A 25,544-nucleotide genomic window follows, 5' to 3' on the forward strand; every position below is an offset into this window, starting at 1 on the left:
AGTCCCTTATATTTTCCAACAGAGTTTATGTAAACTCTCAGGATGAGAACAGGGTGTCAGCAGGGCTGTCAAGGGGCCATGCACTCCTGACCCACACATATATAGACTCATACACACTACGCACGCTACACACACACACACACCTCTGTGCTGTACTTGTCAGGATTCTCAGCAGTATCAGCTGCGACTCACTCTGAATACTTAAGACTTCTGGGAAGTCTTTACTCTCCTCTGTTACTTCAAAAATAAATCCCTTTTGGCATACATATCAAGTTTCTAAAAGTCACAGTCACTGCTAAAGCTTTGCTGTATTAGCAACAGTTTGACAATGTTGTTTACAGTGTTGGTAAACTGAATTTAATTTGAAATTATAAGCATTTACAACATTATTTTGATTTGTGTAATAGCATGTCACTGTGTGAAATTGGGATTTCTATTCCCAACTTTGATTGCACATATTTGTTTCGCTATATAAACAAAGGCTGGTGCTGATTTGACCCTGATAAGCATACGTGTTGTTCACTATTTACAGTTTTGTGTCTCTAATATTTTTCTAGTGAGATTTTGTCAGAATTTTTTTTTTATTTTTCGATGCATTCCCACTGGGGAATATCTGAATATTCAAATATCTAGCACTCTATGTTGATATGATATTCCAATAACAAACAAATTATTGATCTAGAACAGTTAAACAATTCAAAAGAGGAACTAAATTGTCTTTAAAACTTGTTTCTGCCCTCAGTGGCCTCCAGTACTCTGTACTGTACTGAGTGCTATTTCCCCCCCAGGTGGTGACTCTTTATTAGGGAAGGAAACATGCACAGAGACACACTGACATTTAATTCACTTTGATTACCATTGTGCCTTGTATCTGTGTGAGACGCAGGGGTGCCTGCATTTACTGAGCACAGCTCAGTCATTAGGTACAACAGAGTTGCTTTTGTGGAGCCTCATAAAATAACACAGCAGGGTATGTCTCTGTACCTTAAACCGACCAATACACACACACACACACGTACACAACAGAGAAAGTCATTAAAGAATGACTGTCATGAAATGTACCTTTTGTGCTCAACCTACAGTTAGATCCACGTGTTTTTGGATGATGACATATTTGTTGTTATTTATGTGCATCTAAGCAGTACAGTACCTAAACAATGTCTGTGAGAGTATGTCCAGAGGACTTGTGTGCATTTGTAGTACCTGATAGGAGTTGGGCCAGAATGTAGAAATAGCCAATTCAGCTTTCACCCAACCTTCAGTGACAGTATCAGAGGCATTCCACACTGGGTTACCCTGAGCACCTCCATTCACCTGCAGGCAGGGAGAGAAAAAGAGGCACGGTTTAATTAAAGCAGAGTTAGTGGATAAAACGAAGAAAAGGGTAAAACTAACAAACTGCAGTAAGAAAACTACTGAATCCAACAGTAACATGCTGTTTCCCATTATAACCTGACATATTACATTTTACTGTGAATAGTTTTGCATTTTAAGCCGTGTCTGAATCAATTGCACAAACGTCTGCAGTCATAGAACTATAGAAGTTATAGACGTCATAGTATGGAGACAGCTGAATATGTAGAGCTGTATAAAGGAAAACACATAATTTCCAGGATTACTAACTTTATCAGCTGTATCTACCATTATTGACAATGATGTTCCATTTTTATTTCACATTTAGACACATTACTCATAAAGTCGTTTCACTCATGAACTGTTTTCAAAGCCAAATCCTCAAATTTTTTTGATGGGTTTTTCACCATGCTTCTGTATAATAAAGCTGTAGCATTTCACCTTCCTTACTCGTTTCCATACCTTCATCAGTGTCTTCATGCCATTTCTTTTCTTTGTATGCCTTCCACACAGCTTTATATTTCTCCAGTTTCCCTCTTTACTCTGTCTTTTCATATCTCCATTCACCATTCATAGCTTCTTCTTAATTCTACTCAGGTGCCCATGAGTGCATTCGTACTTTAACATAAAAAATTCATTCTTGCAAGTCCATACCTACTACTGTTCTATCCCATGGCAGCTACTCCTAATGTTTACTGTTAGCTTACTTTAATGGTTGGTATTCGTAATCAGCTTTTGAGTCCATTAATAGAAGCAAGCTGAAAATAATACCTTCTTTCTAAAAGTCCACAAACTACATAAAAATCAAGAGCTCTGCTATCTAGCAGCCTATACTACAGCTAACTTGATCCCTGCTAAAAGGGAATAGATGATGACTTTCTGTTTACCTACCTATCACTTATTCTCTTTCTCCCTTTCTCTCTCTTACTTTCTCTCTCTCAGACACACACACAGACAGACAGACAGACACAGCCACACACACAGCCACACACACACACACACACACACACACACACACACACACACACACACACAGATAGATATTTAGTGCCGGAGGGCTAACTTCATCCCTCCTAACAGAGAACAGAGGTGTGTTTGTTTGTGTACATGTTCAAGTTTCATCAAGCCCTTCATATGTCAATCTACCCGCTCCCGCCCTGTCATTCACACACACACTGAACACACACCTTGACATAGACATTGAGTGTGCCTGGGCTGGCTCCATCCCGGCTGGATAGAGAGTAAAGAAAGTCGATGCAGTGGGTGTCATTCTCCTTCAGGGTGGGCATGTACAAGTGAGCCTTCTGACCTGATGCCCGGCCTGAAGCGTTCACCACCATGAACGAACCTACAGAAACAAAAATACAAAAATGACACTAATGAAATAGCTGTTGTTCCATTATCAATAATGAGTCTTTCATTGAACCTAACAAAGTTGGTCAATATTAGGACTGTGCGATATGACCAAAATCTCATATCCCGATATAAGAATTCTATCGTCCCGATAACGATATAAATCACAAAAATGTAACATTTTCTGTAAATTCTGTGAATCTCGGGCAGCTCGTCTTGCGGGAAGTGTTTCCAGCTGCGCGTCATGTACTGTAGCTGGAGTCGAGTTTTTTAACCGATGCATGAAACTATACATTTTTAGACAGAAGTTGTAAAGGCCATTTAATTCTCATCCGTAAATAATCTGCTCTTTCAAGTGATTCAGTTTAGTTTGAAAAGTCTCAACAGGATCTTGAGCTTTATTGTGAAAGGTTTATGTGGAACATAAACAAGCGGACACCCGATGCTGTTACCGTCGTTGTTGCTAACCACAACGCATAAAAACAGGCGCTTGTCCCTCCATAGTGTGGTTATATAAAATATATGAGAAAGAGAAAGAGAGAACGTTAAGAAATTAATATAGCCACTACAGTGACCATCAAAACGATGAAAAAATATTGCCGTAAACAGTTTATTTTGCGACACCACGAAACAAACGATAGCGTAAAAAGAAACGATAGACATTTTTATATCGTCATCCGATATATATCGTTATATCGAACAGCCCTAAGTCAATACTGTGTGAAAAACATTTTCCAGGGTATGCGGAATTCAGACTTAATCTGCCACTTCTGATAACTGGTTCTTTTGGTTGCTTTGCTCCATACCATTCAAATAATTTTCAAGGTGTCATTAACATCTTGTTATGTGTACCACTGCATTTAGGCTGCAGCACAAATATCCACAAAGTAAACCAGCTGTAACCCTGAGAATTACTTGGTTATTCATTTAGACTTGTTTTGTTTTTGTTTAAGCACATAAAAAAGGTCAACCCAGTTGTCGTACCACTATTACTTTTGCTGCACAAATAAACATCTTCTTGATGGATTTATCCTGTAAATGTAGCAATGACAGAAACATGCTGCAACATGACTTTGTAGGCTAATTTCTGTTGAACACACAATTAATTTCTAAATACTAAAACGCTGGGACACAGTTGACTAGCTTTGTGTGACATTCGCCAGATGCTTGATAAAGCAAAAAAAAAACAAAAAACCTCAGGGTCTTTAATTCACCAGAACTGTATATCAATGTCTTAATGTATCCACACCCTGGGGTTCTGAACTAAGACGTAAAACACATTTTCTCTGTTGGCTCGTTGTTTAAGTGTGTTTTAGTCAGTGCTTTATGGAGCAGGATGGAGCTTTTATGGGTTGGCCTCCTCCATTTGGCTGACTGCCATCAGGTGGACTGAGAGTTTGAAGTGACTAGGATACTGGCAAGAAAAGGGAAAGAAGAGATACTGAATCAAGCAGATGTGACTGTGCATTTCTAACGTGAGTTCTTGTGCATGTATGAAAATGTTCTGAATCAAAGTACGAAGAAATATGGGAGCTTAAAAATACAGTGAGTCATTTCTTTAGGTTATTTAGAAGAAAAAAAAAACAATATTGTACTCATAAATATGCATCAATTAGTGTTTAATTACGTATTCCAACAAGTTGATGCCTTCTCTTCAATGAATTTAAAGTAGTTTGAGGAAATTAATATGTTGCCCCTCCATCTTTACTATAGTGGCCAGAGTTGACGTTGTCGCTTCACCTAATCATTTTTATGTATGCTGCTAAAGACCGGTCACATACATTCGCATCCCAAATGTGGGGGAAAAGAAAACTCATGCAGACTCAAGATATGAAGATGATATCTATGTTTTATCTAAAAAGGAAGAAAAGAAACAGTAATGTGAAGGAAAGAGGCAAATGTGATGGTGTCTGGACAAACTGAAAGTCAGTACTGGCACAGCAGTGCTTCCCAGATTGAAGAAGCTGCAAAGTAGAGCTGGGCGATATGAGATTTTTTCATATCACGATATGTTTTTTTCATTTCAGGCGATAACGATATCTATCACGATATAAGCCAAATAACTATATTTGTAAGATTTAAATGTGCCGTTGCTCACAAGTAAAATGTGAAATAATCAGCAGCTTGTTTTTATTTAAATATTTATTTCCCATAATAAGTTCAACAGGGTAGATGTACTTAAGGAACATGAGACTTTTTCAGATAAATAAAGGCAAATATTGCAAACTACACAAAAGGCAGCCGCTAAAGCGTTTAAGTTTCAAAATAGAACAAACGAAACAGACTAAATTGTCAATTCCACTTAGAAACAAAATATTAATTCTAAAAATAAATCTTAGTTTGTTTTACAGAAGAACAGACAAAACTGACTAACTTTTGTCAATATCAAATAAACTGAGAACTAAAAGGAAATTCTCAATCTCTCCTTGTTGTATAGCTGAGCTTTTCAAACAGTTTTAACAGTTACTTTAGTCTGACAAAAGCCGAATGACGAATTAGCGCTTCCAGTCAGAGACTGAGGCTACGTCCACACGTACACGGGTATTTTTGAAAACGGAGATTTTCCGTTTTCGTTTTAAAAAAATAATCCCGTCCACACATAAAGGGAGAAATGAAAGAAAACGCTGCTATGAACATGCCAAAGCAGTAGGTGGCGCTAGATTCCTAACCGTGCAGAAATGTTGGCCAATCAGAAGTCTAGAAGCCTCGGTGGGAAAAAGTAAACAAAGCTGCGGCATAGAAGCAGAACCGAGTCGTATGTGTGGAGGGACAGTAACTGTGTGTATATGTAAGCATTTAAACACTGCAGAGAGTAGAATTAACAGTAACAGTATTGTAGAAATTCATTTCACCGAAACAATAACGTGGCGCGCAGTGTGACGCATGCACCAGTTTATTGTATTTCCAGACTTGCTTTCGGCACAATTTACAGTGCACGCTACTCTGTTTTTTGTCAGACTTGAAATAGCCGAAACACCTTCACACTACGGAACTTCTATGGCTCTTCCGTTCGACAATCTCTCCGGCATTGGAACCATCATCTGTTTTCTCTTCGGTCACGCTCGGTTGATTTTTCTAGTCGGCACACTCATGTCCTCCATTATGCGCTGGCTCCATTACCCACTGGCTGCTTCCCAAACAAACACACGTGCGGCTTGGCACTTGTGCTGTACGTAACAAGTCACGCGACGTGACGCTGCGGCTGTGATTGGTTCGGCTCTGCGCTACTTAGTTTGGATTGGCTGACCTTTTTTTTTTATTTTATTTTTTATTTTTTTATTTTAAGAGGACAAGAGCGGCGAGGTCTATCGCGATAGCTTAATTTCTCTATCGAGTAAAAGTTATATCGCGATACATATCGTTATCGTTCTATCGCCCAGCTCTACTGCAAAGAAAGAATTATTTTAAAAGTGATTGCCCACTTTCTGCTCGGTGTGTAATTTGACCTAACAGTCTAAATTGAAAGGCTTTGCTATCTCTTGGCTGACTGAAGTACAGTCACAATGTGAGAGCTAGTTCTAGCAGCCTAACAGAACCATTAGAAAGATTTGTTTGCTCGATTTCACCTCCTAAGATTCCAATTCACAAATATAATTTTCATGAGAGAAATTCATACTTTATAACTCAAATACTTGATTTTAAAGGCAGTGAAATGATGTGAAGACAATAGATTGTAATGGCAGGGCAAACCCATACACAAAGGACACTGACGTTTACTGTCACTGACTTTAATTCCTTGAAGATTACCATAACCTTAATCTTATCTGAATTCTGATCTTGAATAACACAAATACACATACAGAGGTGCCTGAAAACGACTGATGCCTCAAAACATTTCATCCATTTCAACTCAATGGAACTAATCCACTCCGGCACTGTGGAAGTCTGAGAGTATGATGGTTAATGTGATGGTTTATGTGTGCCTGTGTGTATTGATATTGTTGAAGTTACGGTAATTTGATGTGGGCCTGCCTGACAGCTGAGGTGTGTGTCTCACTGCTGAAGTTAAATGACGGTTTGTGTGTGTACGCTGCCTGCGTGCATGCAAAATTAATCTAGCCTGGGTTTCTAAACAGGTCTTTCCACAGCGAACTGGCTCTGATTACATTTCTTATTCACACAAACTCACACATAAACACACTCTCTCTATACTCCTTTTTTTGTCCTTTGATGCTCTGTAAAGCTCCTTCCACAGGTACTTTTGTTTATCTGCTTTTTTTGTTGTTTGTTTGTTTTTTAAAGCAGACTTGAGTCAGTCTGACACTCAAGCAATACGTGTGATGTCTGTTACCCAGAAACTTCTCTCACTATGACAACTCTCTGTGTGAAGGAAGCAGAAGTGTTACAATGTATCCACAAACACAAAAGGCACAATATTAAAGACCTTCACAGGTTAAACGAATTTATTATTTTACTACATTTTGCTGGGAAATCTTGTGTCCTGACTTTCTTGTGGATATTAGTTAGAAACGTGACGCACCAGTGTGTCCCACAACACTGAAAAAACTGCTCACGAAGCACTAGACGCAAAGAGTTGACCTGGCTTCCAAACACACTTTATCCCAATCTAATTGAGCACCCGAGGAATGAAGTAGAACCCCTGAGGCCCCACTCCAGAGAGTTGGGTCGGCATCCACCTATCGTTGTATATTCACACATATGGAACAATGTCATCCAAACAAAACACAAACAAAATGGATGCCCCAGACGCCTATAAAAAGCTATTTTGATACAATGAAATATCGCTAAGACACCGACAATGATGTTTTCATTCGGTCACAAATGTCATAGCAAACACAGACACACTATGACACACAAAAACAAGTGCACACAGCCATCATTTCACACATTGTTTCCCAGGTGTGAGGTCAATCTGTTAACGTGACAAAAACTGATGAATCGGTCTACCGTGTCAACACGCACACATAAGCACACTCGAACGCTTACACGTACATCAAAATAACTGGGTCAACTCAGTGCAACAAACGTTCCAGCACATATTGCCGCATGAGACCAGCTGTTTTCACAAATACTGCTGAGAGTTTGAGATTTCACTTTTACTTTTCAAAAGCAGTCTACATCAAAGGGCAGCAGACGCCGCGACTGTGTCTGTCAGCGGCTGAAGTGCCTTTGAGCAAAGTATTTAACCCCTGGTGCTGCTATGCATCTGCACTGTAATGTGATCACATTCAAAATATTGTAAATAATGATACTTAACACTAAGAGAAGTATTATATTATTTTAATATAGTGGTTAATTGTTTTTTGTACTAAATTACACTAAAAAATGATATTATTAACTCTGATTGGTTAGCCATTTTAAGTCTATGAATTAATGACAGGTATAAAAAAATAATCAAAACAATTTGTATTTAATGTATGAAAATATCATAGAAGATCATTTTAAGGATATATTCTGATTTAACAGGAGCTTAACTTAAGATTTGATTGACTCAAATTATATTTGACATATTTAACATCATATTTGTTGAATTATTTATGTTACTTTTTTTGTAGTTCAGCCTGTCATGGCATAAAATAAAAGATTATGATTTACCTGTGTAGGGAAACGACAGTTCCAGTACAATGTACAATCAAAAGCTGCCAAAATGTTAAGATTGTGGGGTCTAAGAATTTGGCAGCTCCTATATGGTGATCTATATGTGTATGAGTGTGAGGGAGAAAACATGGGACACAAGGAGGTTCTTAGATAAATATCAAAGGTGAGTCATACAGCTCAGCAATAATAAAATCTGGCTAGTTAACATGCAGGTTGCTGCACTCTCACAGAGATACACCACAGTGACAAGTGTACAGTAGAAGATTCTTTAATGGTTTTTTTAGTACTTCAGTATTTTTCTGCATAAAATGGCTACAGTTTTGTAATTGTCAAAGGTTTTATTATAGTTCATGTTTCAGAGAAGTAGAGCACTTTCCTTCGATGATATTATTGGGCAACTCTTATTTAACAAGAAACTGGCTTGTGTAAAAAGAGGACAATGTTTCACTGTTCACCAAACTGCATATGTGTAAAAGAAAAAAATCAAATGTGTGAGAGAATATGCTTTCTATGTGTCACTGACTTTCCACTGTTTGCAAGGGGTGACAAGAGAGTCACTCCTTTAAAAGGGCATAAAAATGGTTGTGAAGCATGTAGGCTGCTGGCTAAAAATAAGAAACAATCTCACATGTAGAATGACAAATTGCGACCTCTGTTGTCTGTGGGGCCCAAAGGAAAATACTCAGAACACAAGCCTCCCACACTCTTACTTGTTATCATTTACTAGAGACTTGTTAGATTCTGCATATCATTAAAAGCAGCTTTAAACTGAGAGAAACCCTTTATTCATTGCGATCATTGTAGTTTCCTCTTTCTCCTTTCAACTAAGTAAGGAGGGAGATAAAGCAGTATTTTAATATGTGAGTTAAGAGTTAAGTAAGACTGCATGGAGAGTGAGAGACACTGGAAAGAAGAAAAGAAATGAGCAAAGAAACAATAAAAAAACATAATATTTGATGTAGACAGGCTTTATAGTTATGACAAAATATGCTACAATATAAAATAGCATAATTTTCATTATTGTTAAGTTTATCACTTAAAGAAAACACTATGAACACACATACAAAGAGGCAAACCCATATGTTCAATGCTTCAATGTCCCAACCGGGCCCTGCCATTTGCCTTTGCATCACCTTTTAGGTTAAGCCTCATTTGCCCTTCAAATCCCCCAGTTCTTCATGCTTATTTGCTTCTTAAAAGGCTGATATATATTTAATTATTTTAACAACTTAAAATAGGCATATAAGTTTAAATTTCTTGTCAACTGCAAACACAGAATTATGATACTGCATGGAAATAACTGAGTCCAAACTCACTCCCACCTACGCTCGGGTGGAAACCTTGGCATCATATGCACTGGACAGATTTTAGCATTATCTTTCAACATGCCAGGTTAACTTTTTAAATTATTCTAAGCCAAGCCATATTCTGTTCCTAAACCCAGCCAAGTTTTTATGTCCAAACCTAACTGAACAGCAAGTAAAAACAAAAAGAATAAACGAGGGAAACAAAAGTAAGCGCCTCATGAAAACAAGCCAGACTGTGAGCAAAAATAAAGTTCTACAAAGGACATGAATCTTGTCTTCTTCTTGATGGTTTTGTGATTTACTGATCTTTAAGTTGAAAGTGGTTGCAAATATTTCCTTAAGGTATTTCTATGTTTTTGCATTGGTTCAATGCAGGGCTAATGGACAGATTTTGCGGACCAATATGTTGTGGTAGTGTACTGTCACTTGGGGGCAGTGTCACAAAAAACTGTCTGTGGGCAGACTCCTCCTTGTGCTATCGTTTGTCCTTCTGCTAGCTATAGAGACATGGCAACATACAAAAGCTGTGTCCCAAAACGTAGGCTGCATCGTTCGGGGGCCGCATTACGTCACAGCCAGACGATGAAGGCTGTCCAAGCCAATTTCAAGCTGTGTCCCAAAATGTAGGCTGCATCTTTCGGAGGCCGCATTTGAAGGCCGATTGCGTCACAGCCAGGCGACGAAGGCCGTCCCAATTCGTCGACTCCTTCAAATGCGGCCGACAAATGTGTCCTTCATTTCTCCGAATTTGAAGGACACATTTGTCACATTTGTGGGTCTGGTGTGTCCTTGGTGGCCCACCATATCCCAGAATTCATAGCGCGGCCCAGCCAATTTCAGTTTCCAACACTGGCGGCCGCTACTAAGTTTTAATATTACTCTTTCTGGGTCACAAAATAAACTTTTTTTAAACATATTTTCAGGCAAGAAAGTAGCTGTGTAAACTTTAAATATCTGCTTGGTTTATCAAGACATCGCATATTTGCAAAAGTGCTCCGACGATTTCGTAGACGTCTGTTACCCACCCGCTCGATATCTAGCCGGGGGTTCAATGGTCACTCTGCGAGAGCAGCGGACTCCCGGCTTCATTGTTTTCAGACCCTGCCGTCTTTCGCTATTCAGGTTAAACACGATATATAAGTCACTCGGATAACTTAAAAATTTAATTGTTTGGCCTTTTTTGGTGTTTTATTGCTTCCGGAGTAAATCGGTTTGGCTGAGATCAAAGTTATTAGATTATTAGATTCAATAAAACTTTATTAATCCATCGGGTGGGTTCCTCCGGGATTTTCACACAGCTGAATAAATGTCAAACAGAAAACTGATTAAACTGACGGTCAAGAATTTACGCCAGTGTCCTGTTATATTTTAGATAGCAATGAGCAGACGGCCGAGTTTGTTAAACTCCACCGACACAGCGGTGACGCAAATCTGAAGGTTAGACTGTCCCATTTCACAGCCTCGCACTTCCGGCCTTCTTGGTCTTCGAAGGACCCGGCCCACGTAGGCCGCAAAGGCCGGGTCCTCCGAAGGATGCAGCCTACGTTTTGGGACACAGCTAAAGAGCAGAAGTGGCCACTCTCCATGCTTTTCATTTTGTTTTTGATACTTTAAGCTTTGCTCCTGTTTGCTGATGTTGTCCCTTTCCATGTCCAACTCACTTTTTAGCATATGCACCATCTGTGCATCTATGGTACACAGATGCAGCATCATAAATAAGCTTTATGCAGACTTCATTGATCTTTCAAACAGGATAACTTTACAGCTATTTCCCCTCACCTTTATACAAATCTTCAGTGTATTTTTTTTATTCAGTTATTTTCTTATAAAATTATGCCTCTGCTTTCCTCATTTGTTACTGTTCCCTTTTGTCTTTGTAACATTGTTTATATATCCTCATATTTGTCACTGTCTTAATATTTATTGATCTTTCAATCACATGTCTTTAAAAGGCTGCAAGGGGTTGTTCTGTTGTCTGTGTTCATAAATATTGACGTGGATATTCACTGCAAGTTGAAGCATACTTTAGATTGCATAGTGTAGATTCTATGCAATTTTTTAGAAATCTTTGTGTCCTTGCTGGAGAATGAGCGATGGCTCTGTCCCCACCCTTACATCTCTTTTCACTGTCTCTTATCCTTGCAGTAATCTGGTAAGTGGCAAATCAATAATTGAAGTGCCATTATTGGGGCAATGGGCTAAGCCATAAATGCAAACAACTCATTTATCCATCTAAAAGTGAATATGTGCTCCTACCATTTTATCCTCTATACCTTTTTCACTCCATCCTTGTCTGTAACCTTCTTTGAAATCCACTTATAATCCATTCGCCTTTCTTCTAGCTCCCAGCTTCAGTCTTTCTGTCTCTCTCTATCATCAGTGGCTTGTACAAACAGACGCCTCACCATTAGAGTGACATTTACTTTCAACACCAGGCCGAAAGAAGCTTTTAAAGCATCAAAATCTAATTCATTTACACCTATTATAGCAAATGGAGCAGGTGGTGTGTCTGAATGTGTGTGTACTTGCAGAATTGTTTGTATGTGCCTAGGGAATTTTGTCACTCTTCACAGACCTCACAAATAGCTTCCATAATGCTTTTACATTGGTTTACATTGCGGCTGGCTAGCTCTCTTCATTTGCACAAAACACAAAAGCTCAACGTTGACACTTTACCAATACGTAGAAGCAAAAGGAGCAGGAAAAATCCTGATGACAAAGCAAATGCTGGCAACTTTGTCTCAAAAAGAAAACAAGAGCTTGCTGAGATTGTGTTCCTTTCTAAAACCTGGGAGTGTAACTGTACGATTCCCAGGGCAGCCAGTTCTATCAGTCTTGGTAAAATAGCACAGATAGGGTCACGCATGTCCTTTAGATGCAATAACATGTCATTTTCATGTCGTCTACACCTCAACAAGAAGGGCAAAAAGTAGTCTCAGTACCATAAAGAAAGATAAGAACTTCAATCTACATAATCTCCATGACAAACTTTTCTTTTCACAAAACAATGGGGTTTTGAGGTTGAGACATAAAAGTCGCAACAAAGCAGAGAGAGGCGCAGACTAAATCGCTTTTTAATAGATCAGTTACATTCCCAGATTTCCTGTTGAAACATGACGTTGATGCAAGATGTTCACAGTAAGATGTGCTCAAATGGCTCCCTGGGGTCTCTGCTCAAAGCATGCTGTGTAGCTCTTAAATCTCTCTTTCATTCTTCTTATCGGGTGTTTTGTGTCTGTCATCTTTTGGATTAAGACGAGCTCTGAGCTCTGAGCAAGATATCTCTTGCTGTTCTTTTAATATCTAAGAGTGTGGTATACATTTGGAATTTTGACTGAGTTTTTGAAATCCAGCAATAGAGATTTGATTTGATGGTGTAGTGAGACAGCGTATGTCCACATGTGGCCTCGAAATGTCTGTCAGGAAGCTACTGTGGCTGTTTTTGTACTTTATCTTAACATTCTGCCAACTTTTTTTTATACACCTACTGTGCTCTTCTGTATCTTTACAAGACTTGTTATTATATTGTCACTGAATATAGTGATCAGAACTTAAACAATGGTATATTTTAGCTGCAGAATTATGTCCTTTCCTTTATGTGTGTTTAAGAAAACACTACAAAACTATCAAATTCAGCGGATATAGCTGGTATAGTGCAATCACAAAAGATGAGAGAACAAAGATACTGGTCTCTAACTTACAACCTCAAATCCCCCAAAAGTTGGGGCGCTACATAAAATATAAAGAAAAGTATATATTTTATTCTAAACAGAACATAGAGAACACATCCAGAATTTAAACTTTGTTCAAATGTACCATTTAAAGAAAAAAACAAATGTCATGTTGAATTTGATGGCCACAATACATCTTAGATGAGTTAGGACAGGGCCATGTTTACCACAAACATCTGGAAACTGAAGATACCACATGGTGTATTTGTTGTCCCACTCTTGTATGATAAAGGATTGTATGCGCTTAACAGTCTTTGAAATAATGTTCATTTCATGATGTGCCATTGGTGCAAACTCTGCAAGCAGGCCATATGACAGTATGTTTGCACCAAGTACCGCAGCAATTTCCTAATGTTGTAAACCTGCTCAACATTTGGCAATAAAACCCTTTCTGATTCTGATTCTGAGGCCAGTTTAGCACTCGGACTCTTTTATTACAAAGCCATGCTTTTGTAATAAATGCAGTATTTTAGCATTGTCTTGCTGAAACGTGCAAGGCCTTCCTTAAAAATGACAATATCTGGATGGGAGCATTTATTGCTCTACAACCTTTATATAACTTATAGTAATGATGATGTTTTTTTCCAGTTGTGCAATATTGCAGTTCCTTAGGCAATTTCCTCTCTTTATAGTCTGACGTCTATGTTTTCCAAAAAGAAGTTCAAATTTCAACATAGAACAGTTTTCCATTTTGTCTAGCTGCATTTGAAATTACCTTTCAGATAGTGTTCATATATAGCTTCTTGTTTGCACGATAGAGCTTTAACTTGCATTTGTGAATGAGACAGCGAACTTTGTTCACAGATAATGATTTTTGGAAGTTCCTCCAGAGCCAATTCAGTGATGTCCATGACAGAATCTCACCTGTTTTTACTGCAGTGGCTCCTGAGGGTCTTATGAACACAGACATCCAATACAGATTTTTAGCCCGGTCCTTTGCACACAGAGATTTCGCCAGATTCTCTGAATCTTTTAATGACATTATATACTGTAGATGTTGAGATATTCACAGTTTTATGTTGAGGAACATTATTCTGAAATTGCTCCACAGTTTGTACAGTTTGTAGTTTTTTGCAAACTGGTGAACCTCTATCCATCCATGAGAAACACTGTAGTTCTAAGATGCTCTTTTAATACCTATTTGTGCTACTGTTGTTCTGCCAAAACGCTCCAGTTCCAATATATTTCTCCAGCCGTTTCTTTTTTTTTTTCAGAATCACTTACTTTTGCAATATCCAGACATATTCTCAGTTCAAATGTAATGTTTCAATAGTGAATAAAAGATGACTTTATGAGATTCGCAAATATAGCATCCCAACGTTTTTTGGAACTGGGTTTGTACCTTATTCCACAATATGTGAATAGCTTGAGGTATACCACGCTAATGACTTAATTTGATTGGATTGAAATACAGCTTGCTTTCTATATAAGGTGTTGTGTGTAAGTTCCCTTGTTTTATTCTTGTATTAGGTAAAGTGAAGTTTATTTGTATTTGAAGTTAATTTCCCTGCATATTTTATTGTTATTTACGCTTGCCAGCTGGATAACAGTGAGGAGGACTGTGGTGGTGTAACTACACAGGTGTATATTGAGATAAAGAAGCATGAAGTGAAACTATCTGGATCACAATGTGTTGTTAGCAGCTGCGTCTCTGAAGCATCTTTGAATTTTTACACAATCTCACATCTACATATTCACGTGTTGACATCAATCCATGTCTGTGTGGCAGGTGAGGTGTGTGCATCTATTCAGTCCTTTTTTTTATTGCCTTAATAATCAGGAAGACTTTACTTCTTAATTAAGCACCTGCTAATCATAGAAATAATGATTCAGAAGAAACTGAGCGTTACAAAACATATTTTAGTTAATTTATTTAATTAATGCAAAAATGCTGTCCCTTATAAATTAAAGTTAGACAAATGTAGAAATATGCATACCCACACATGTATATTCAGAATGTGGAGGCACAGAGCTTTTAGCTATTAAGTAGAAAATTAATAAGGCATCTCATATACATATACATGTGCCTGCAGGCCAATGAGAAGGTGATTTAATCCTTTCCTGATTAAGTGGTAAAGACAGGAGATTGGCATTATTGATCAGGACTTTTGGAGCAATCTCTCTATTTACGTAATCAATGCAGTCTCTCGCTCTCTCTCATACTTGCTCACAAACACCCCCCCCCCCCCCCCCCCCCCCCCCCCCACACACACACACACACACACACACACAAAAGTAGCTATGGTAAAACCTTGTGCAAGGATTTTGAGTTGACCTGAGGGAACTCTAAATCCCAAAAGCCCTTGCTGAACAGGTGATGGGAGTGTTGACCTATAGGAGATCGAAAATTGAACATGTGACTACTGACACCCATAGGTGTCAGTAGTCAGGGAAGCTGGCTTATGTGCTTCTGTTTTGCTCTTATCCCATGTTTCCATCCATGTGTAGATGTGTTTGTATGTATGCGTGTGAGCTCTCAAGGCAAAGTACAGCAAAAAATCATGTGTGCCACCCTGAGGTGTTTTTACAAATCAAGAAGAAAAGAAAAAAAAGGATGCAATTTATGAGAAATACTGAAAACTGAAGCTTCCGTGAAGGACACAATGGATGAAAATGATAGCTTAAAAAGGCTGACCACTTAAAAAAATGTAGAAAGAAATTAAATCTCTTCCTGTTAAAGTATTTTTCTCACTCACTGAAATTAGACCTGCACTAAATTCTTGTGTACATTAAGTCACATAAGCCTGTCATCTGTTTTAAAACAGCAAAATCCCAAAGATACTTTAACACTGTTAACTCATCAAAGGTAGTGCCACTAATGAAGTCCAGTTCTTTTACATGTTTAGTCTTTCTATACATTATAGGTTGTCAGCTATCAAATGTATTTATTGGGGTTTTACCTGGGCACACTGTGGTTTGATAGATAAAGGTGTCTATTTTAGCAATAAATGGTCCAAAATCCAAATCAAGCAAATCTGAGATCATTTGTTGAATCCAAATGAATTTCCTTTCAAACCTGAATAAGCGGCAGATTTATATTCATTCAAGTAATTTCACTCATCTCCAAGTCAAAACTCAGTCTGGCCTTTTTATTCAAGTTTAATGAAATTATTGAAGTTCAGTGCTATTTTACTGTTATCCAGTGTATATATGACAAGCATAATTATATGATTATTCTCTGTGTCTAAGTTTGACTACAGGATGAAGGAGTTTGCATCTCAGCATATCCATTTCGTCGTGCTAACACATGCTGCACTAAAATACCTAATTTATGCTCCTGTCTGAAATCTACATTGTATTTTAAAACATGACTGGAAACCCCTCTTTACCCTGACCCACTGATTGTGGGCTGTGCTAACCCGACATGTAGTTACGTTTCTTGGGTGGTAATTGTCTGGCTATGTAGAAGGTTACAGCATAGGGTTACGATGCATTTCCCGCTATGTTGTAAGTGATGACGTAGATTTCCTGCTGAAGCATAAGTCTTTAAGATGTAATGCATTTAGTGTGTGTGGTATGGTACAATCACAAAAGATGAGAGCACAAAGATACTGGTCTCTAACTTACAACCTCAAGTCCCCCAAAAGTGTGTGTGTGTGTGTGTGTGTGTGTGTGTGTGTGCGTGCGTGCGTGCGTGCGTGTGTGTGTACGTGTGAGTAGGTGTGTGTGTACGTGTGAGTAGGTGTGTGTGTGTCTGTGTGTGTCTCTGTGTGTGTGTACTTTTCATTGCACAAGTATGTGTGTGTGCTTTATTTCAAAAATACAGCCCTGCGCATATGAGTGTGTGATACATGACTCTCAGACTGTTAAGTGAATGTGAAAAATGATAATAAAGTTTCATATTGTTCCCTGCGATACTGATGTATGACAGTGTAATAAACACCTGCATCACACAGGGACATTGATTTGCAAACAAAAATACATGCAATACACACAAGCCCGCACACACATTTACTTTTTGGGGCATGCATACTTAAGTACTGATCAACAAGAAGAAACAGTGAAATGTAAAGACACATAAAGTGCCTCTGCATATTAGCAGACTTTTATAACAAGCTTTCATGTGCACAAATGAGAACCCTTCAACAAACACACACACACACACACACATGCACACACACACACACACACACACACACACACACACACACACACACACACACACACAGCTATTTGGCTTCCATATATCACTGGGTTTACGATTGCTCTCTGCTATTCCCCACTTTCCTCTCTGTAGCACTGAACCTGTGGGTAATTGGCTTTTTAATGACCTCTGCATTTCCACACATTTCCCATATTGGTTATTTGCCTTCTCAAGCCTAATCTGAGAAGTCACACAGAGAGGGTGATGGTGTGGGTGGGGTGGGGGCAGGTAAGAGAGTAGACATCACAAGAGAAGAGCAGAAGACAAGGTGGGATTTTCATCCATGTATTATGACGCATACTGAAAAATTGCAAAGGCAAAGGAACACAAAATTGAGTAGGAAATTTTTTGAAATGACACAGAGAGTAGCAAAGTAAGTGCATTTATAAAATAAACAAGGATTTCAGTTCTGGGTAATCATCCTGAAGAATGAGACAATTTCATTGCAAAGCTATTCCAAGAAATGTCCGGATAATGTCTGCCCACCATGACCTTCAGAAATGTCACAACTACTATTTCTATCCCTACAAGATTCCATTACGACAACTACATGGACCATTTATGTCTCTGTTGAATATTTAGTTGTTTTTTGTTTGTTTTTTTTACTTATGCTTGTGCAGTGTAAGACGTGCTTGGTATGTCACATTAACCCTTTACAGCCGATCGGAGCGGCACGCTCTGTTTTGCGTAACTATTTTTAAATCCCGGTAGCTCTGCAACCAGGTAAGCTAGCGCAATAATTTTTTTTGCATATGAAACTGGAGGAGTTGTACTTACATCTTATGCCATCAGCTTGTCCTAGGTCACAGTTTCCTTCCACATATAGCTTTGCAAAAACTGCATAAAAATCACTTGCAGCAACAAAAACATGATATTCCAGAAACACGCTTCGCCGATCCATCAGCTGTTTGTAACACTTCCTACGTCCATCAGCGCGAACTATCACATGACCGCATGACCTGCCCGAAACCGGAAGTGACGTCATTTTGCGGAAATGTAGTTTTTTACGATCGGGGCCTTATGAGCTTGTGTTTTACTTGTTATGTGTTTTAAAAAGTTATGTTTGACTTTATGACTTTCTGTGTCGTTTCTGGGATGCTTAGGACTCCTATTGCACTGCTGGAAATAGTTTATTTTGATGCATATGCTGTTATTTTGCAAATTTGCACTATAATATTTATTTTCGTTTTTCCTGCAGTATATAAAAATTGGTGTATTTCAAAAATAAAACTATGAAGACACTCAAAATAAATTTCCTGTGGTGGGAAACTAGTTTGTGTAACTTTTTTGTATTTACAGTTTTGAGGGATAAGCCTCTTAAATTTCTCTAACTAGAAATATATGTTAAAAAAACAAAAACGATTTTCAATTTTTTTGTAGTTTATTGCACTTTTTTGCAATTTATGTAATTACTATGCACCTAATGCAGACATATTATTAAAGTTTGGGCTATAATGGTTGTATTGATGTATAGCAACTTGAAATGCTCCCAAAAATGGCTCCACAGCATGTAAAAATATAATATAAGCTCTGGCGAACTTGGTTCTATGGTAGGTCTTAAAGGGTTAATATATTACCATTATTGTCTTCATATGGACTTATCTAATCCATATACATTGGACTCTCTATGCAGTATGTGATGTATACATAAGTGATTACATATTTGAATTTATTTAGTGTAAGTCTGTAGATCTTTGTTTTTCTTTGAGCTGCAGTGCATTTTGATTTATATGTACAACTGTGAGCAGCATAGCTAAGATGTATGACTGAAAATTCTGTTTCAGAGGGATAAAGAGGGAAGAAACGGGCACCAAAAAAAAAAAAAAAAGAATTGAAAACGAGATATTCCCTTCACAGGAAGCAGAAAAGGGCTTTGAAGTAACTTTGCTGCAGGTGTGTCAGCCAGTCAGTAGTCAACAGACAGAAGGGTCAGGCTTTCAAACTAAAAATAAGGTCTTTTATTCAGTCCTGCAAGTTAATTGCAAGTAGTCCCAATGAAGCACCATTTAAGCACCATTTAATCATAGGAACCATTTCCAAAATAGAAACGGCTTGTGTTTGCAGTTCAGTGACTTAACTTGTTGGTTTGATCGTTTTAGCCAAAGCTGTTCACATTGAATGAATAAAACACGTTATAACAGGAGCAAGATGGCATTTAATCTGACAAATCTTTAAAATAAACCGCTAAAGTCATATCCAGTGTAAGCATTTGATAAACAATGTTATAAAGGTCACTGATGAAGGAAATCAGTGTTGGTTTTTTTTTCATATTTTTAACAAAAACATTAGCAAAATCTGGAAAAAGGGTTAGACAAATGATCACTAAAATGATCAGGTAAGTAGTAGTTCTGACTGTAGTTATTATGGTCAGGTTATTTTCTGTAGGTAGGTAGAATTTAAAACCCATCATGTCAACAACAAGGTTGTGACATTATTAATGTCACATGATTTATTCATGCCATATTTACTGTCACTGCCCCACATATGTCAATAAAAAACAACATTGCATTTGCACGTATATGTGAGATTGTTCCTGCAATTCAATGTGAATAAGTGTCACTTTCACACTTTCCTGCTTAAATGTTTGCTTGTACTCACATATGTGTCCAAATGCACATGAGTCAGTCTGTGTTTGTCACATATGTATAATTATTTCTGAAGCTTTTAGTGTGCATGAAATTGACAAGAAAACGACCTTAAGAAACTTAAACCGTCTCAAAGTATTTGACTGCAGAGAACACACTTGTACTGTAATTGATGTGGTTACATTTGAATTATTGACAAGAATTTCATGCACCAGTTGTCTCTCATAATCAATGCATTCTGCAATTCAGCTGTTGACAAGAGTTTAAAAAAAATCTATTGTATGTTTGAAGACCGTGTTATTGAAATGCATCATTAAAGTTCAGAGAATGAACACAGTCTGCAAAATACAGCCCGGAATACCTGAATAAACAGAACTGCATATTTCATTATTGAAATGCAGTGTTACATAGCACAGTGTTGTTTAGGCCAGATCCAATTTCTTTGAAACTGATGAGAAGAAAAATAGCCATACTTGTTTATCTACCACAGCAGCTTTTCAAAAACAAATGCATACTTCAAGTAAAAACTCCTGTAATCATTTAGATCTTTTCTACAACCATCACAAATGTGGCTTGGTTTCATCTTTGATTTGTTTCTAAGACTTTTACAAAAGCAATTGCACAAATGACACACTGGAAAGACGGGTGAACTGGAGAAGAAGGCAGAGTAGAAAAAAACAGTTGTCTGAATGAACAGTAAATTCAGTTCAATTTGGTTTTATTTATTTTGCACCAAATCACAACAGCAGTTGCCTCAAGGTACTTTATATTTTAAGGTATAGACCCAATAATAATACAAATGAAACCCTAACAATCAAACGACCTCCTATGGGTGAGCACTTGGTGACAGTGGGAAGGAAAATCTCTCTACAGGAAGAAACCAAGCTCATAGAGGGGCAGCCCTTTCAAGCTCGGGTCCTCTACCAGAGGCCTGGGAGCTTGAGGGTCCTGTGCAGTATCTTAACTGTTGCTAGGACTGCGCTCTTCTGGACAGAGATCTCCAATGTTGTTCTGCACTTAGTGCTCCGATTACACTGGGACCACCGTTACCTTCACCCTCCACATCTTCTCGAGCTCTCCTCTGAGCCCTTGGTATTTCTCAAGTTTGTTGTGTTCCTGTTATGCTCTCTCTCTTCCTCTCATAGCATAACATGGCCTATGCATACAGTAAGCATAATTTGTACTATCATCAATTGCTTCTTTCTACAAAATACAGAGTGCAGGTGGCACAAATTCACTTTGAGCTGAATAACTCTAGAAAACACTTGTGATATGTTTTATTAATTATTATGTCAAGCGTCTGTTTTAATTTGTTTTTTAAACAGTAAGCACCTCTGAGGATCTAGGACGTGGTAGAAAAAGACTCTATTCTCATAGTAGCAATATCTGGCAAACAGTGACTTTCAATACAATGATCAGACCATGCAAAGAATTTATTAAAGCAAAGAAAATATATTGATGGATATAAGCAAAAATGATGGACAGAACAAAAAGTACTTGCATTACAGTGGGCATATTTTACTTTTAACACTTTAGCAACAAAGCGGGAAATAGTGCCATCCGGCAACTTCTGCTCCAGATGAAGTTGTTGTACCATCAGGAGGTGTATTGGGGTTGCTGCCGTGAAGTTACAGTTGGCTGGAGTTGGTTCAGGGTTTTTTTCAGACTCCACGACTACTGAGGACAAAAATGAGGTTCAAAGAGAGATAATAATTTTCTCTCTATGTACACTGCATGGGACATGTACACCTATTTCCCTATAAGAGCTTATTTCCTCTTCATTCGCCTAAAGGAGAAAATCACTCAGCGAATATTATGGATATTTTTATAACCCCACATGAGTGCTGCCTTGTAAAGACACACACACACACACACACACACACACACACACACACACACACACACACACACACACACACACACACACACAGGTAGGCACACGCAAACACACACTATCAGTGTGCTGAAAGGCACATTTGACTCACATGCACAGTAATATAGAGCCCACAGCTGGGTGTAGGGTATATAATTTAACCACTAACTGCAAATGAAGAAACACATCAGGGGCTCAGATTAGATGGAGCTGGCAGAGATGGAAAATGAAACAGAGGCCATCGATGATGTCTTTGTGCTTTGTGTTCTCCCCCCCTCTCTCTCTCTCTCCTTCTGGTTATCACCTTCTTTTCCTTCCTTGTCTGTCATTTTTAGACATTATTGCCTTTCTTTTAGTGTTTGTCCCATTCAGTCTGCCCCACTCTCTCTCGCTACCCCTTCCACACACAGTCACCCCCACACACTCACATATAAACACAGAGTTATCACTGGCCTACAGGGACTCATTACTTCTGTGATCCAAGGCTTTTATATGGTGGCTTGGTCTTAAAAATGGGCATTTATTGCTCCCCCTGATAAATAGTGCATGTGTGTGAGTGTGTTTGTTACTGAATCTGCTGTTTACTGGGTTTCTTTGGAAAATATATATACAGAAAATGCATATTGTGTTGCAGAATGAGTGTGTTTAAGTGTGTATTAAAAAGACAGATAGTCAAAGCAAGAAATGAAAAACAGCAAAGGTCATGTGTGACTGTTGAAGCAGTGACTATCACTTGAACAGATGATGGACAAGATTCTCTGACACCCCAGCGTGAATGGACTGCAAACAAAAATTATTATTTCTATCTTCCCAGGGATCTCATTCTAGAACCAGAGAAAGGGCAAACATAGTGCTTATAAAGTCTGAATAAAAGAGAAGAAGCCAATTGTGTTTTCTTTCAGGAGCAATAAGGGTGTAAAGAAGTAATCACAAACACTCAAACTTGCCTAAAGGAAAAGTAAGACAGAGGTTCAGTCACTGTAGGTGAATACACTCTCAGCTTATCTGTGTGTGTAAAATGCCAAGGCTACAGAAGGACAGTTGAGGAGTGGATTGAACTGCAGAGGTAGTTTGAGAAGTTTCTATGGACATCTTGATACTTTCATTTCGCTGTAAGGCTGGGTCACTGTTTACTTGCCCTTTGCTGTAGTGTGATTGCATGAGCACTGACTCTCCATAGTGAAAGGTTAGTGGGAAGTATAAGTTTGGGAAAGGGTCAAAGAAAGTGCCAATGAGGTCAATAGTAAACCACTGGAAAGAAAGAGCAAAGAACTATTAGACTTTCTCAACACAGAAAGTGAAGAGTAATAAAACACAGAATTGGCACGGCACCTGGGGGTCCTGGCCTGGCTTCACCATCTTTCACATTCTACCTCGCGCCCTCTCTCATGGCTGGCATTCCCTCACCTTGGGGGATTTCCTCGGGCGTGTTGCTACAGCTGGCATGGGATTGGCAGCGGCACCTATTTATTCTCACCTCATCATCCAGCCCATAAAACCACCGTGTCGGGTTCGAATCTTTGGCTGTCTCATGGACAACTAGTTAGACTTTCTCTTGATTATTTCCGAGTGAACGCCTCTTGTGCTCATCACATTTTCTTCTCCACTTTCAGATTTCGCACAGTTGGTCATCTTCACATTCAGCACTTCAGGCTCTAGAGAGCTGTTGACCTCCCTCACCTGCCTGCCCACTTTCCCTCTGTCTTCCATTCAGAGAGATTCATAAATATTATTGCTGGAGACTGCTTCAAAGTTTATTGACAGTCTGAGCAATTGTGGCAGCTGTTTCCTGTAAGTCAATCGGTGAACTGCGTTTGTGTTTGAGTTTGCTTCAAAGTGCAATTCTTATGAATCATGACATAAATTACATATGAATTTACATATTATTATTATTATTATTATTGGTTCTGTTTTTTCTTATGTATAGGTAATATCAGTTCAGACAGATTTTCATTTAGTACCCTCTGTTGGTCTCCCTATTGCTCACTCATCATCCAATCCTTCTCCTTCCCTTCATCTTATTCTCTTATCTCATGGTTCAATGTCTGTCACCGACTGCTCTATCTGCTCTGGGTTACAAAGGGATTTTACCAGTCAGATAATCCATCTATCTTCATCTTCCATGCTCTCTGTGAATATACACCACTGCTTTAATGGCTTTACTCAGAAAGATACCAACAGCTCCAAAAAGCTCTCAGAGCGACATTTCACTGGAAGCCACGATTCCCTTGCTCATTTTAAAGTGAAGGAGACTTTTTTTATTTCTCTGTATTTAGCCAGGAAAAAAGCTTGCCGAAGAGCGTAGTTTTATAAAAAGGTGTTCCTTTTAGTTATGTGATCACACTCTACTCACTGGTTATGCTGAAGGTCTAAATCTGAAGGTGGAGACCAAATCTTGTGCTATAAAATGGGCAATTATCTTCCATAGTTTTCTTTTTTTTTAGATGACTTAAGGAATATAATGACTGCCAGAATCAGATGTAAATAATCACTTTTAATGACAGTCACATTCCTGTTTCTTATCCAAAAATATGAGAATGTATAAACTCTTTATTAAGTACATTGCTAGTACTCAGTTGCGCCCCAATTTGCCTTCCTTATTGCTTTCATTCTTTGTGGCAAAAATTCAGCCAGTTTCTAGAAATTTGTTTCCATGTTGACATGAAAGCGTCAAGCAGTTGCTGCACATTAGGAAGCTAAACATCCTCGATACAAATCTTCAGTTCCCAAAGTGCATACTGAATTTAATTCTGGAAGTCTTTGGTGTACAGTGAACTCATTGCTATGGTCAAAAATAAAGATGGTTGTGCATGAAAGTGTTAGTAGATTCAGAACTACTCAGACCAGTCCACAGGGCACCAACAACCATGCTACGTTTAAAGTTACTTTAAAAACCGTTCATCCCCATTCTCAGGCTCAGTTTGAACTTCAGCAGGTCGAGGTGACCATGTCTTCATGGCTAAATGCATTGAGTTGATACCTTGTGATTGGTTAACTAACCAGCTGAGGAAAAGGTGTACCTAACAAAGTGACTTGTGAGTGTAAACTTCTGCTACACTCTCCTCTTGTTTTGCTGCCCTGATGTGTTTGAGTGTGTTTCTGACCCGGGAAAGTGTATGTATATGTTAGCTGTGCATAACCCATAGATCATTACATATAATATTATTTACAAGGTCAGACTTCATTGCAATCAAATTAACGGTGAATAAAATTCCTTTATATTGATTTGTTTTCTCATCTAATTTATTTTCCACTCACAGAAGCAAGTGCTGTACGTGGGCAACATTATGTATGTCAATTTGAAGCTTTCTTTGCTTAGGGCAGTTGCTTTTTAATAAAATATTTTAATTTGTTGTTAGTCACTAATTGGAACATTTGTCATCCAGATTTATGTGTGGACATTTATGTGTGGCCTGCCATGACTGTGTAGTGAATAAAACATTATCTGAATGTAACACACGAGTACTTTTCTGATCTTGTTGCGAGTACAACAATCATGACTGTAAGGGAATTCAGCTGTTTAGTAACAATAACAATCAATAACACTAGAAAATAATGTAACACAATCACACTACCCACTTGCTGCCATCTGTAATAATTGTATATAATTCCTCACATACAAGGTCTTAAATAATCAGG

The 25,544-nt window shown here is 38.3% G+C and overlaps 1 protein-coding gene across 11 annotated transcripts in view; it reads right to left on the reverse strand.

Moving 5' to 3' along the window:
* ptprt (protein tyrosine phosphatase receptor type T) overlaps positions 1 to 25,544 on the reverse strand; it is a 328,497-nt gene that overhangs the window by 246,422 nt on the left and 56,531 nt on the right. For all 11 annotated transcript variants that reach the window (XM_014413047.3, XM_014413046.3, XM_023155006.2 and 8 more), the window contains exons 3-4: positions 2,541 to 2,701; positions 1,204 to 1,314 (exon numbers count right to left, since the gene is read on the reverse strand). In XM_014413047.3, the coding sequence (XP_014268533.1) occupies positions 1,204 to 1,314; positions 2,541 to 2,701 (272 nt within the window). The remainder of the gene's footprint in view (positions 1 to 1,203; positions 1,315 to 2,540; positions 2,702 to 25,544) is intronic.

This window comes from Maylandia zebra, linkage group LG5, assembly GCF_041146795.1.
Source record: "Maylandia zebra isolate NMK-2024a linkage group LG5, Mzebra_GT3a, whole genome shotgun sequence".
Taxonomy (NCBI): Eukaryota; Metazoa; Chordata; class Actinopteri; order Cichliformes; family Cichlidae; genus Maylandia; species Maylandia zebra.